Source organism: Cyprinodon tularosa, unplaced genomic scaffold (genome assembly GCF_016077235.1).
Source record: "Cyprinodon tularosa strain WSP-4 unplaced genomic scaffold, ASM1607723v1 ctg187, whole genome shotgun sequence".
Lineage (NCBI taxonomy): Eukaryota > Metazoa > Chordata > Actinopteri > Cyprinodontiformes > Cyprinodontidae > Cyprinodon > Cyprinodon tularosa.
In genome coordinates this window covers 158,508-174,213 of record NW_024038657.1, presented here as the reverse complement: position 1 = coordinate 174,213, position 15,706 = coordinate 158,508, and the positions used below count along the sequence as shown (strand labels likewise).

General features: G+C 38.9%; 1 protein-coding gene across 1 annotated transcript; it reads right to left on the bottom strand.

The window, feature by feature from the left end:
- Positions 1-6,985, bottom strand: ankrd33aa (ankyrin repeat domain 33Aa). Its single transcript, XM_038282647.1, has 5 exons — positions 6,662-6,985; positions 3,829-4,146; positions 3,612-3,741; positions 3,374-3,514; positions 1-2,685 (listed from the first exon to the last, which is right to left on the bottom strand). The coding sequence occupies exons 2-5, from the start codon at positions 4,084-4,086 to the stop codon at positions 1,862-1,864; spliced, it is 1,353 nt and encodes a 450-aa protein (XP_038138575.1). The 5' UTR covers positions 4,087-4,146; positions 6,662-6,985; the 3' UTR covers positions 1-1,861.
- Positions 6,986-15,706: the final 8,721 nt, after the last annotated feature.

The window sequence follows — 15,706 nt, the reverse complement described above, 5'->3', positions numbered from 1 at the left end:
CATTAACACATGTTAATATTTGCTGTTCTAGGTAGTATACTGTATACAAACATAGAATGTTAACACTTATCCAGTGCACAAAAAACAAAAATCCTAGACACAATCTGTTTTAATATTTCAATACACCTGAGTAATATTTGATGCAGGCAGTTTCTTACATAGGTTCTTTGAATAATATAAAGCCTTGCTTATTTTTATTTATCAAAGAGTAAGTGTGCAAATAAAAGGTATCTGTCCACCTTGGCTTATAAAACACAAAGAGCTGTTGATGACTAAAGACTTGCAGTAAAGCAGTCCTTATTCGATCCCAAACCAAATGTAAAGATAAATGGATTTTCCATGTTAAATGACTCACATTTGACTCAAAAATGTTTTGGAGGATCAGAAACATGTAAAAGATTTATAAAAAGCGCTGGTAGATGCTACAAGCTGCAGCGGGGTAAATATAGGAACACTAGTCAGGAATAAGATGTTTGCCTGCTGAACAGTGGGTTGGTCCTCCTTTGGCAGCCATCACAGCTTATTTGGCATGGATTGCACTAGTCCCCCTGAGGTTGTGCTGTGGTAGACCCTTTGTGTCCTTTAAGTTGTGAGATTGGGAATCGATGGATTGACTATTTTTTCCCAGCTCATCTCCGTGTGGAACTTAGTCAGAACCACAAGCTCTTTGTGCTTCTCTGTACATGGTTGGTGTGATATGAAGGTGGTTTGCTTCAAAGTAACATCGACAAAATTGTTGCTTTTCCAGAAAAACTTTACCCAAATCATCCCGCTGTTTCCTCTGAATTAGATTTCATCCATTGTGCATTCTGGTTCCATAAGGTCCCAACTATCCCCCAGATAGGAAACAACACATGTTTCAGTAGACCAAGCATTCATCTTTGTGGTCCAGCTCTGATGCTCGCGTCACGTTAGCTGATGTTTGTTAGAGGACAGGAGTCCATGTTGAGCCTGAGCAGTCTGTGCCTGAGCAGCTCCACATTCAACAACCTGAGTGTATGTACTTTGTATTCTGAGATATCAGAACCAGCATTAACTTCTTCCATGTAAAGTTGTCTGCTGGTTTGAACCATGTGTGCCATTGAACCTGCAGACCAAAAATACCTCCCAAAAGCTGCCACTGTGGAGATTCTCCAATCAGCTATAATATGTTGAACTGTTAATACTCAATTACATTATCAGATTACAACATTTTCCATGGTTTAATGAAATCAGCTTTAAGTAAAGCGTACTCTGAAAATGGGGGCAATAAAGAACAATTTTCTATACCACATAAAAATAAACCTCTACTGTCTGTTATTTGAAATGTAGATATAAAAAAGTCTCTTTTGGTTCCCTCATTATGGGAAACTAAACCTTAAATACTACTATATATTTTTCCTAAAGGCCTTTGTTCATATTACATTCATACTGCAATCTGTTACAGTAAAGGCTATTGGCTTTTTTGTTTCGTATTAAGATTCCCAAGAGCTTTCCCCCAAACCTTTGTTAGATTCTTTAAAGCTGTATTTCATTGCAGCTGAAGGATAAGGGCAGAAATACAACACCAAAAAACTCTGTGATCCGCTAAGGCTGAGATATGAAATGCTTAAACGTGTTTAAATTAAGATTTAGAAAACACAATTTAATGCCAATGATTTCAAAAACTTCTGCTGAAAAATCTGGAGTGAATCAATCCAGTGGATCTCGGTTCCATTCAGAGCAGGTTTGAATCCATTCATGGGTTTTTGTCAGATTCCCACTCTGAAAGCTGCTTTGCGATGACTTCCTGTAATGTAACAGAAATCAGAGTCGCTGTTATCTCACTGTTTTATTCATTTCATTCATTGGACATATCACAGTGAAATATTATCCTGATGACTCAGTGTTTGCTGGATGACTTTTTGGACCCCTTATTTTTTTTCTCTTGCTCTTTTTCCTCCTCTTGTCTTTTCTTCTCTCTCTTTTTCTCCTCTTTGGCCTCCTTATATTTCCAGACAGGCGGCTCTAGGTAGCCCTTTTGCCTTTTCTTCTTTTTCTCCTTTTTTGGTGTGGGCTCCCCAGACTTTGTCACTTCAATCTTAGGAATGCAGCCTGAGGGGAATATGCTGTTCCTGTGCGCCATGCTGCGGGGGATGAAGCTTCTCACGCCGCCTGATGCCATGCTCTCTCTGCGCTCTGCTTCCTGGCAGCAGGATGTCAGAGAAACAGAGGTGGCGGACAAAACTGTTGGAGAAGCTGAGCTGATGGATCCGTTGCTGTGGGACACAGTGCTCTCCTCCAGCTCCTTACTGCTGTGCTTTTCTAGCAGTTCTGGTACAGCGAACCTTCTCTTGCCGATCTCAGGAGGACTAGTTGGACAGAGTGGCCGGGATCCGGTGACTACTAGAGGGCTGTGAATGCTCGTGGTTATCCGAACCATATGGTCCATAACCCCGTTGTCTTGGGCGTCATGTGGGAAGCTGAAAGAAAGGCTTTCTTTTAATCGCTGCCTCAACTTCTGACTGGCTGTTTTGGGGGCAGAGGCCTTTTCTACCAGCTGCTTCAGTTCAGGCCACTCAGGCTTGTAGCTCTCATAGAACTGCTTAGCAACAGGATGAGCCTGCAGACGGCGTATCCTGTTCAGGGTCTCAAACCTTCCAGTCCGAAGAACCCAGTCCTTAAGCCCTCTGCCTTGGACCAGGTCCACCGCATGCATGTCTGCACCTGCAGCACATAAAGGACGGGGGAAAAACAGGAAGCAGGAAGAAATTAAACCAGGTCTACAAAATGCATTAAAACCACACAGCTTTGATCAGTATAACAACACCACCATGTGGTTGTATTTGAGGTGTGGACTGCTGCTGTTTGGGGTAACTTTACATGGAACAAATTTCACAGGACAAATTTCAGAGGACTGGATTGTGTAATACTTAAATTATTGTGTTGGGAATTTTTTATTTTTTTTTGCCTCAAAGACAAATGAGCAATTTGTAACTTTGCATTACAAATTGCATATATATACGTGACTTTGCATATATATATATATATATATATATATATATATATATACACATATATACATACTTATATATATATATATATACATACACATATATACGGTACATACGTGTGTATATATATATATATATATATATATATATATATATATATATATATATATATATATATATATATATATATATATATATACATATTTACATACATACATACATACATAAATGCATACGTAAAATGCATGCATAACTTTTAACTGTCTTGGTAACATTTATAATGAGAATGTGGCTTATTTATTGAAACCTGCTAAGAGTTAATTTCTGGCTTCCTGTGCTCATCTGTCTCTGGCTGCACCTGTGGTTTGAGTGTAAACTGAGTAATGTATTTCTAAAATTACCGTGCATCAGGAGGGCGGACACACACTCCTCTCTGCCCTGCAGGCCTGCCTTGATGAGGGCCGTGAAGCCGCGGGGGTCTCTGATCTCGGTCTCCACACCAGAGTAGTAGTTCAGGATGTAGTTAAGGATAGTGATGAATCCTAGCATAAAAGATAAAATAACAATCATGTTTGTTTTCTCAAAAAGATTAAAGCTGTCATGGTTTAGTCAGGTGATGTTGGGATTTTCGACACCTACCGGCCTGTGCAGCGATCATGAGAGCAGTGTTACCGTCCTTATCTTGGTGGTTGATGTCTATTAATGGGCATTTGTGTAAAACAGTGACAATGTCTACAAAACCTTTGGACACAGCCAACATCAGTCCATTCTGGAACAGAAAAGAAAGAAGAATCAACTTATTTATCTTTAATATTGCAGGACATAGTAAAACCTGCTCATTTAGTTTCTAACTCACCCTGCCATTGATGTCTAACTCCATGGCCTCCTCTTTGGTGAGCCCTCTCTCCAGCATGCTGCTCAGGGAGGTGGGGTCGTTCCTTGCACAGGCTTCATACAGTGTTTTAGGTGGCTCCTTATAGACTGTTATTTGTTCATACTCAGGGAGTACCGAGTCATCAGAAAGCACACTTCCTGAGTCAGAATCATCCAGCAGGATCTCTTCGTCATCTGACGGGCCAGGACCCAAGACTGGGTCATGGGATGCAGATGCCATCTTGGCCCCTTCTGTCAGGGATCACACCTGGGGGCCAGGACCACTGCACACCACCCATACCTTTAAAAAAAGAAGAAAATTGATACATAAAAAAAAAGACCAGGTTGCAGTATGACTTTATCTCACATAAAAGGAAATGCATAACTTTTATCAACAAACAAGATATATTCATGAAACACACAACAGCATGTTATTATTTTTGTATCTTTTGCTTTAAAGATAATTTTTTGCATATATGGGTCCAAAGTCCTGGTTCTAAAGTGAAGAGGATTAAATATAACTGCCAGTTAAAAAAAAAGGAAAAATCTAAAAATTCTTGAATTATATGTCCCCTGGGATTTAGAACAGTTTTTTCTTAGCATGGTCATCTATTTTCTCTGTGTGTGCTAAGAGTAGTTTAGCTTCTTTTACACAGTCCCAACTGTTTTAAACCTTTAACCAGGCTTAACGTTGTAATAGTCTTAGTAAGCTAATTTCAAAATATGCCCTCCTTGATTAGAATGTTGAGTAGTTAAGAGAAATCTGGCTCCATGTCACCTAACATTAATTCAAAAAGCAGATGTTGACTTCTCCTTTAATTGAAGATTTCCTCTATTTTTCTTTTTTTTTGTATATATATATATATGTATATAGTAATATATTTAAATGGAAAATAATTGCTCCATTCAATTTTTGTGTTTGCAAAAACAGAAAAAAAAAACAACAACCCAGAAATAAAACAAAGCAAAAAATATAAAAAATCATCTCCTATAAAATGATTTTTAGTTTACATAAAACACTTTTGTCTGACCAGCCCAGTTCCGGCAGTGGAAACACTTGGGGGAGAAAAATTAATCAAGAAATCCCTGATTCACAGGTCTATAGGTGTTTCTATTGCAGAAAAAATAAGTCCTGGAGAATAAATTGTCCCACAATGGACAAAGGCTAAATTAGGAGTAAACTTTGGTTCTGTCTGGTTATGTCAGCTGATAATAAATGTTGCATTACTAAGTATTGACAATAAATTATCTATTAATGTGGCTGTTTATTTTTTTCTTCATGTAATACGTGATGCCAAACAAGGTGATATAAACTTAAAAGTCAGGCTTTCCTAAATCGTTCGGAGAAAAATCATTTTTCTAAGGCTTTTTACATGTTGTTATCTTTGGTACCAAAAAAAATCTCAAAATATATTTAAAACTGATAAAGATAGTGTTTTACAAGGACTCCATTCATACGCACACTAAAAAAAACCCCAATGCAACCGTTTTTGGCATTTAATTAATCTGATTTATACTTTGATACTATTTATTCAAGTTAGCAGGGTACAACTTAAAACATTTGTGTTAAAGTAACTAAATATGATTAAGGAGATGCCAAACACGCTATCTTTTTTTTTATATAGGAGGATAGTTCAAACTGCTTTACAGGAAAACCAGGAAATAAGAAAATTAATGCACACTGGCATGAATATAACAACAAATACGAAGCCTAAACAAGATATAGAGTAATAAGAATTAATGTTTTTACTCTTGATTTTAAGGTTCCATCAATTTATCCACATCTCAGGTGTTTCTAATATGAATTGTTATGTAATAATAATTTTAGTTGTTGTACCCTGAACATTTATTTTTACCAATTTGATGGCGACCAGACTGTAAGACTCATTCCTGTGAAGACCTGTTGACCTGAAGATATGATGGCTAAAGAGGATGAGGAGCTTTACCTCACCTTAGCTCCCCATGTCACTGCGGCTAATGTGTAAGGCTATGATTTAAACCTAACATATTATAATATGCATTTCTGTTTGTTGTCCATATGACAAGGTTAAAAAAGCATTATTTCTTCACAAGCTTAGAAGAGCCAAGTCAGCAGAAGTACAGATTCTATGCTTTGTACCTTTAACACAATAGCAGAAGCATGAAAGGAGAATAATGTTGGCTTGAGGAAATCTGGTCTCTGGAAATAATGTGAATGAAGGTATAGTGTGAGGGATAGACTGGGATAAAAAAGGCCATATGGTGCTGGAATCAATGGGAGTCCAGTTTAATGACAGCATCTGCCATTGCTTCTTTTAAGAGTCACACTGTTCTGCAGAACAGGACCTTCTAAGTCTTGGTTTTATTTGTATTAGCAATAATTTTGTTACCTGGCACAAAACTCCAAAAGATGAAGACAGTTAAGTATTTAGAAGGAAAGAAACTTAAGCACAATATTGATGAGTCATCGTTCAATTAACAGATACACCTGAAAACACAGTAAAGTCTTTAAAGTCAAAAAACAAGGTTGTTTCTCATCTGTCTGTCTTCTTTAAGAATGAAAAGTCGAGCAGCAGTCATTTAGCAGAGTATCTCTGGCCTTGACTATAGATGATGGAGACCATCTCAACCTCCATAATCTCCCCAGCATGTGCTTTTATTCTAGCAGTTTTTGTCAAGAAGAATGAAGATTAACTCATGAAAATCCTCATCCCTCTTTAACTGTCTTTATGGCCTAAACATCTATTAACATCAAGCTGTCTCAGTTTCCGTCTAAATCCAAAATATCGCCTAAACCATTTGGAAATCAGAACTTTAGAAAAACTTTAAGATCTCACCCAGAAGATTCCATCCATGGTTCAGGCCTCCTTCTCTCTTTTCTGATGTTTTATTATTCCTCCTGGGTGTTAAAACATCTTCTCTTGGCTCTAGTTGTGAATGCACGCCAGTGACTGGTTAGGGTTAAGTTCCCCAACCTGAGCACAGCTTCAGCCTCCCCCCCTCCCTCAATTTCTTCTGCAGGCCACTTAGGTTGCCTCATCAGCCTGGTCCCAACATAGAATCTACTGCCCTAAGTCAGGCAACGTGCTCTCTCCCTCTCATCCTGATTACAGAAGATTTACGGATTAAGAGAAAGAAACAGACAGAAGCCAACCTTGCTCCCGCTGCTCTCAGTTTGTCGAGTTATTCTGCTCTTTCTCTCATCTTCTTGGCTCTCTCACAGTCTGCCTGTCCACAGCTCTGAGCTGCCCATCTGTTGTGTGAGTGAAAACCTTGCTTGCTGTCCAAAAAAAAAAAAAAAAAGTGTTGTGACTGAATCACTAAGGCTATGTGTCTGCTAAAACTGCTGAAGACCCCAACCAACCACATTAATACAGTTCTCTTCATTGTAACAGGTGCGTTATAATGAAGCTGAGAGTCTTGGATCTGGTTTCTGATGAAAATTAATTTGCTTCGACAAGAAAAACTCTCCTTACTGTTACTCAGCCAGAGGGCCTCATAGTTCCCATAGTAAGAATGATACAGACTGTGTGCAAACTGCAGAGTCCAGATCCTTACATGATGTGCAAGAGCTTTATTACATATATTGGGGTTCAAGTATTTATTTGGTATGATATTTTTACCTTTTAAATTATTATCAAACTTGCAAAATAATTAACACCCAATATTTTAAGGTTATGCTTTCTTTTTTTGCCTTTAACAGGCTCCATGTTATGTGGACTGCATCAGTACATTGAGAAAAACATTACAGTAAGAGGTTTATTCATTGCATCAATGACTCTTTGTCTCAAAGGTCATGTAAAAAGATTAACCCTCATACCTAAAGGGAGTAAGGCCACACTTTGACTGCTTTTGCACTTCATTCTAGGCTTATCTAGGCAACATCTGATGTCTGTTTGAGAGATGGTGCCTGCCCCCTCCTGTTCAAACTGGAGAATGCATGTGTTAATACAAAAACACTAAGAGGCTACCTCACTGGGTACACCCTCTCAATTGTTTTTTAATGCAAAGAGCAAGCAGACTTAGCAAGTGGTTGCAAATTACTACATTTAGGCATCTTGATGTGATGAAAGCAACATGTCAAATTTCAAACTGGGCATCAGAGTACGGTTGAATGAGGATTTAGGTGACTTTAGACCATTCCGAAGGTAATCCAAAGCGAGCTTTCATGTTTGCAGAGAATGATAACATTTACACTGGAAATGCATTCCCTATTTTGATATCAGATGGTGGTGCAGAATTGGAAGATTATGAAATGATTAATCCATGCAGCCTTGAGGATGTTTTCTTCTTTTTTCAGCAACAATGGACCCCTTAGTGTCAATAAAGCATTACTTACATAATTTCAATCTGAGTACAATGCTGACCATGTCCATCTCTTTTTGAATACAGTGCAACCACTTTCTAAATGATACTATATAGTACACCAATCGCTGTTACAGTGGGGAGGCAGGAGATTGAAAACATTGGGGTTCAAATGCAGCAACTATGTAAAGACAGAGAGTCAATATTAACCAACATCTCTGAGAAATGTGTCAGACACCTTGTTGAACCCTCTAGGTCTAAGAAAATGTTCCTCGGCCAGCAAAGGATGGAAAGCAAAAAACAATGTTCTGTATTTAACTTCTTACCCGTATATTCTGCAATGAGTTGTGGATCATGACTTAAAGAACTAGATAATGGCACAGAGAGGCTAAAATTGGATTCCTTTAAGATGGCAGAGCTCAGCTTTTGAGAGCGTATGACGAGCTTTAATGCACACATCAGCTCAGAATTAGAAATCCATCATTCATAAGCTTCTGAAGCAAAATCCCTCAGAAAGCTGCAGGCAGTTTTTTTTTTTTTTTTTTTACGACAAAACTGCACTTCTGGCTGTGAACTTAAGGATCACTTCCACAGCATCATAGCAACCTGAGCTGTTACTCAAAAGAGGATGCTGTAAGTTTAGACCAAAAAGCCTTAGCCAGACCCGTACTGAAATGAACCAAAGGAAGTGCTAGTAGTAGGAAGTTACATTAAGGGGGTAAAGATTATGGCCTAAAGGGAGTAAATCAGGAATATTATTGTCAGGAAATATCATAGACTTGAGGAAAGTCTGTTTGTTAAAGGTGGACAGGGTATTTTGGATGTTTTTCTCCATACTTCTTGGGTATGCCAAATGCAAGTTGACCAACCAGATGAGGGCAGCATTGTTCTCTCTGCACACTCATTGTGGCTTCAACAACAAAAAGCTTTAGCTCAGATTTTTCCACAACAGTAATCACAGCAAATTTGTACATAATGGAGAACATTTTGTTCTGGTACAGACCTTATTTAAGCCTTCAGATTTCCTTATAGGGTCTTAGCTATGGTCTCCTTATTCTTTAAATTCTTTAAGAAGACTTTCACTCATCAAAATGTTGTTCTGCTGGTTGTCTGGTTGTTGTCCCCAGACACCCTGGTACCCAGCAGAAGTCAGCAGCATAGTAAAAGAACTTAAAAAGAGGCTTTGGACAAAGTGAAGTAAGTTTAGTCAGCTTAGTGACTGATTGTATGGAGAGACGTGTGCTCTGCTAATATTAGATTGCTGGCAGTCACTTGGGGACTGATTTAAGTAGTGCATTGCTCAGACTTTAGGGGCTTTATCATTTCCATCTAAGTTCCTGAAGACTGAGGCTCTTCATTTTGTGCTCTGAAAACATCAGAATAATTATTTCAATTAAAGGAAGTAGTAGGCAGGCAGTGTTTTACCTGCTTATGTAAGGAAAGTAGATCTGGGCAATACTGCTAAAGCAAATTCCACCTTATCAGTTGCATTAAACTTGACTACTACAATCTCCCTGTGCATAGACACATGCACATACTGCTCCATTCATCCTAATAATTACTTCTACTAAAGCTCATTTACTTATACCTACTGTCTGTTCAACATAAACAGCAATTTAGGAAGTCTTAATTCAACCAATAGGGAATAAAACTCAACACCTTTTAACTGTCAACAATGTTTCACATAAATAACACTTGTGTTGTGTTAAACAGTTAACAGTGACAGTTGGAGAAACAATCTCATTATTTTAAATTCAACAATTGTGAGCGTTGAATTGATGTAAGATTAGTGTGTAGTGTCAAAAGTAAACACCACACACTTTCAGGATTTATATACAAATATAGCTGAGTATCATCAGCATAATCCCATGCTGTCTGATACACTGTGGCTACAGTTGCCCTCAGGCATGATTACAGAAGTGAGGCTGTTGTGAACACATGCCACCAGGCCATCAGTACATTATCAACACATCACAAATTCAGGTTAGGTGTCTTGCCTTAAAAAAAACATGTGGGTTAGCAAATATTTTTTGAAGGAGTTCACAGATAAGTTCAGCTAAGTGTAGATTTTGAAATCAACACGTAACAGAGTTGCCTTACTTTAACTTTGTAGATTAACACCAACTCTTTGAAGAAACTAACTGTATTGCATAGTTAAATTAGACAAAGCACATTTTGAGTTAACATAGTTCTTTTAACACCAACACTGGTCATTTAAGAGATTTGGATTTGCTGTGCAGGTGCTTGTAACTCAGGTTAAATGTATTGCAAACAGTTATTGCTAACAAAGCTGAATCTGATTCTCATTAAGGAGTATCATATTGGACTTTCCAAGCATAATGAGGTTCTTAAAAAAAAAAAAAGCATCAGTTTTTATTACATCACTAGGTGATGCTGCTTGACTAATGGACCGGAACAAGTAATAAGAAAGGGACTAATCTGAGCTTTCAAATATAATCTCGACTATATTTTTTGAGGGGGATTTCCTGATAAAACATTTTTATTTCTCATAGATGGTGATTTTGAAGCTTTGAGTATTCTCTGCTCTGATGTAATGTGCTCTGAATAGGAAAGGAGGTTGTTCCCCAACATCTGGCAATACATGGCCACGGTCATCCTCTCCTTAATACGGTGCAGTCGTCCTGTCCCATGTGAAGAAAACACCCCCAAAGCATGGGTGGTTCTACCACCACCACCACGGTTCACAGTAGGGATGGTGTTCTTGGGATGGTACTCTTCCTCCAAACACAGTTAGTGGAATTATGACCAAAAAGTTCTATTTTGGTCTCATCTGACAACATTACTTTTTCCCCATAACTCCTCTGGATCATCCAAATGGTCATCGGCAAACTTAAGATGGTCCTTGACATGTGCTGGTTTAAGCAGGGGAACCTTCCGTGCCATGTGTGATTTCAAACCGTTACGTATTAGTGTATTACCAACCGTAACCTTGGAAACGGTCGTCCCAGGTCTTTTCAGGTCATTGACCAGGTCCTTCCATGTAGTTCTATGTTGATATCTCATCTTTCTTAGTATCATTGACACCCCACGAGGTGAGATCTTGCACGGAGCCCCAGTCCGAGGGAGATTGACAGTCATGTTTAGCTTCTTCCATTTCCTAATGATTGCTCCAACAGTGGAGCTTTTTTCACCAAGCTGCTTGGCAATTTAACCGTAGCCCTTTCAAGCCTTGTGGAGGTATATAAATTTGTCTCTAGTGTGTTGGGCAGCTCTTTGGTCTGGGTCATGTTGATAGATGGATTCTTACTGAATGTATGGGGTAGACAGGTGTCTTTATGCATTAACGACCTCAAACAGGTGCATCTAATTTAGGAAAATAAGGCAGTTATTCTGAAGGCAGAATAAGGTTAAAAATTCTGATAGGTGTTCAAATACTTATTTACAGCTGTGTCATGCAAATAAATAGTTAAAAAATCATACATTATGATTTTTCTTTAGATCATGTCTCTCAGAGTGGATGCACCCACAATCAAATCAAATACTTATTTTCCCCACTGTATGCTGTGAGAATAACAGACTTGGACAAACTTTATTGTCATTTTAGCAACAAGACATTGGGACTGACACCCCTGGTGGAGTCACCAGCAGAATTCCTTTAACAACAAAATTGCTGCCTTTGATTCAATAACTCCTTAAGTTCAGACTGTTCTTCTTAGGCAACTATATTAACCTATCTCAAATTCTTATGAGATATGTTGAAAGTATTTTTAAAAGGCTTTAGTTCACAAATAAACACTTATCTTAGAAGTTGAAGTTAATTGAACTGTTGGATATTTGGACTCCTTTAAATGGGTGTGTGTGCATACCTTGTCTATGATTGACACAGCTGCCAATGCAGGGAGTACTTGACCTCCAACCTAGAGTCACAAGAAAATTAGAACTTTAAATGACAAGAAAAAAAAACTGTTTATCGAAGCATAATGTTTAAGGAATATAGAGAAGCAGTGTTAAGTTATATTTCATATTTACAGGATACCTTGGAAAATAATAAAAGTATTCGTAAATTTAAAAAAAACAAATCTTGTGGTTAGCTGAAAAAAAATAAAAGAAAATATTTTAGATATTGAAGAAAACATACTGAGAACATCTCATTTTGTTGCAAACATTTGTTTCTATAAACATAACTGTTTGCTTGTTACCCCTACATTTATAACATGTCATTATAAAACCCACTGATGGCTGCCAGGACTATTTTCTGCATCTTCTCCATGCCCACAGAAACCTTTGCTATTTGCTGAGTGTTTGGATGCTTCTTTCAGTTTTCAGCCTCAACCATTTAGTTTAGTCACAGAAACTCATTTTATGAATACTGTATGATTCAGTGGTGGCAGGTCAATGGAAGGCGCTAGGGCACCGCCCCACCCATCCAGTGACCCTGATTAAGACATAAAAAAAAAAAAAAAAAAAAAAAATATATATATATATATATATATATACACTATATTGCCAAAAGTATTTGCTCACCTGCCTTGACTCACATATGAGCTTAAGTGACATCCCGTTCCTAATCCATAGGGTTCAATATGACGTCGGTCCACCCTTTGCAGCTAGAACAGCTTCAACTCTTCTGGGAAGGCTGTCCACAAGGTTTAGGAGTGTGTTTATGGGAATTTTTGACCATTCTTCCAGAAGCGCATTTGTGAGGTTGCACACTGATGTTGGACGAGAAGGCCTGGCTCTCAGTCTCCGCTCTAATTCATCCCAAAGGTGTTCTATCGGGTTGAGGTCAGGACTCTGTGCAGGCCAGTCAAGTTCATCCACACCAGACTCTGTCATCCATGTCTTTATGGACCTTGCTTTGTGCACTGGTGCACAGTCATGTTGGAAGAGGAAGGGGCCAGCTCCAAACTGTTCCCACAAAGTTGGGAGCATGGAATTGTCCAAAATGTCTTGGGATGCTGAAGCATTCAGAGTTCCTTTCACTGGAACTAAGGGGCCAAGCCCAGCTCCTGAAAAACAACCCCACACCATAATCCCCCCTCCACCAAACTTTACACTTGGCACAATGCAGTCAGACAAGTACCGTTCTCCTGGCAACCGCCAAACCCAGACCCGTCCATCAGATTGCCAGATGGAGAAGCGCGATTCGTCACTCCAGAGAACGCGTCTCCACTGCTCTAGAGTCCAGTGGCGGCGTGCTTTACACCACCGCATCCGACGCTTTGCATTGCACTTGGTGATGTATGGCTTGGATGCAGCTGCTCGACCATGGAAACCCATTCCATGAAGCTCTCTGCGCACTGTTCTTGAGCTAATCTGAAGGCCACATGAAGTTTGGAGGTCTGTAGTGATTGACTCTGCAGAAAGTTGGCGACCTCTTCGCACTATGCGCGTCAGCATCCGCTGACCCCGCTCCGTCAGTTTACGTGGCCTACCACTTCGTGGCTGAGTTGCTGTCGTTCCCAAACACTTCCATTTTCTTATAATACAGCTGACAGTTGACTGTGGAATATTTAGGAGCGAGGAAATTTCACGACTGGATTTGTTGCACAGGTGGCATCCTATCACAGTTCCACGCTGGAATTCACTGAGCTCCTGAGAGCGACCCATTCTTTCACAAATGTTTGTAAAAACAGTCTGCATGCCTAGGTGCTTGAATTTATACACCTGTGGCCATGGAAGTGATTGGAACACCTGATTCCAATAATTTGGATGGGTGAGCAAATACTTTTGGCAATATAGTGTATATATATATATATATATATATATATATATATATATATATATATATATATATATATATATATATATATATATATATATATATATATATATATTTTTTTTTTTTTTAATTTATTTTAAATAAAAATTAAAATGTTTTGAAATATATTCCTATATAGTTTTTAGATATGCAGGATAAATATTTAATCTTTAATGACAAGTAAAGCTTCTTTTAATTTTTCGTCGGATTGGTTAGGTATTTTCGACCTAGGGCGCAAAAATCTTTGCCCATTGACTCTTGTTAAAAGTTGTCCATGGGCAGTAGCTACTCTGCAAAACAAACATATAGGAGAGTGCGCCCCCAAGCTGACAGGAAGTGTATTTGCTCACCACCTCCCGCCGCAGCGTAGCCTAGTAAACTAGCCCCACCCGCCAGCGGCCAAAATCATTTTTGCCTCCCAGTGGTCTAGCCCCGATCAATGCCCCAGGCCCTAGAACTGGCAGGCCGATCAAAACGCAGAGATGTGTTTTGAATTTTTGGATGCAAGGTGGGCAGGGTTTTGAGAGTGGGACGACAAAGCTGCACGGCGCTCGAGAAAGCACAACAAGGAAGATGGCAACAACTATTGAACAGTTGTGGTTTGACCAAGGTTTGGAATCAGTGTTGGAAGGATTAGACTTGGGCTTTTCGTTGAAACGTGAGCAGGAAGAGGCTCTATGCTCATTCATTTTTAAGAAGGACGTATTCGTCGTTTTACCGACAGGCTGTTTGTTTACACCCCAACCATTTTTCTGTTGCACTTACTACGTCACAGTCAGTTGTGCTTATTGGCCAGAGTGTTGGCCAATAGGCACAGACATGGTTTGAAAAAACAACGGGTTGGTTGGTTCTCATCAGCAATCTTCCGATGTCTCATTTATCGGGGCTGGACTAAATTACACATTTAATCTCACATTCAGTCTGGTTTATCAGGCTAGCCACAGCGCAGACGTTTTGAAGCGGATTGACAAGTCAAGCCGCAGTAGTAAGAGATGCATTGGAGAGAGAGAGAGAGAGAGAGAGAGAGAGAGAGAGAGAGAGAGAGAGAGAGAGAGAGAGAGAGAGAGAGAATAAGATGGTACAAGAAACATCCTTTTCCAGGACCTGGTTTAGATACATGGCTTCACTAGGTGCATGGAGTGAGGCTAATGCTGTAATCTACTTTCCCTGCCTTCCCTTTCAAATGTAAGGATCTGATCCAGCATGGATAAAGATAGATAGGACTGGTTTAAAGCACTTCTTAGAAAAGGTGGAGCGGAGCGCAGGCGGAGTATGTGGAATCTGAGGGTTAGTGTCAAACTGAAGCTAATGGCACTTATATTCCCACCTTATTGTTGATTTCGGTTTGTTTACTGTAACATTTTGATGCATTCAAAAGAAAAAATGGTTAGGACTTGTTAATTTCAAAGATTCTCAGCCTTTTGAAAACTTTGAAAAAGGCATAAAAAAAGTGTCTTTAAAGCCTGCAGTGAAGTTCTCTATTAATTGGCAATATGGCTGCTGACCCAGGACGCCCTCTTGTCTTGGGGCACTGTAGGTCCTCCACGGAAAAAGAAAAGATAAGATAGTTCCGTCAGTTTCACTACTAGCATTTTTTTTAACTTATTTGTGTGTCTAGGTGGTTGAGCAAAAATGATGGCACTATAAACAAAACAAATTCAAAATCCAACCCTTTCTAAAAACAAGCATGACAACCAAAAATGTTCAGGCTTACCAAAGCTGGACCAAATTAATCAAATTTAATAACAAAACTCTTCTTTAAAACTCATCACCCATGTGTAAGACCTGATTAAAACAAACAGAAAAACAAAGAAAGAAAAATACTTGGAAGCCTCCAGAAATATTCAATATTCAG

Bases quoted from the DNA above. Each gene is read 5' to 3' on its own strand.
- ankrd33aa (XM_038282647.1), bottom strand. From the start codon at position 4,086: ATGGCATCTGCATCCCATGACCCAGTCTTGGGTCCTGGCCCGTCAGAT. The intron at 3,742-3,828 runs GTGAGTTAGAAA...TTTCTGTTCCAG, and splicing joins AGTTAGACATCAATGGCAGG to AATGGACTGATGTTGGCTGT. The intron at 2,686-3,373 runs GTAATTTTAGAA...TATGTGCTGCAG, and splicing joins GTCCGCCCTCCTGATGCACG to GTGCAGACATGCATGCGGTG.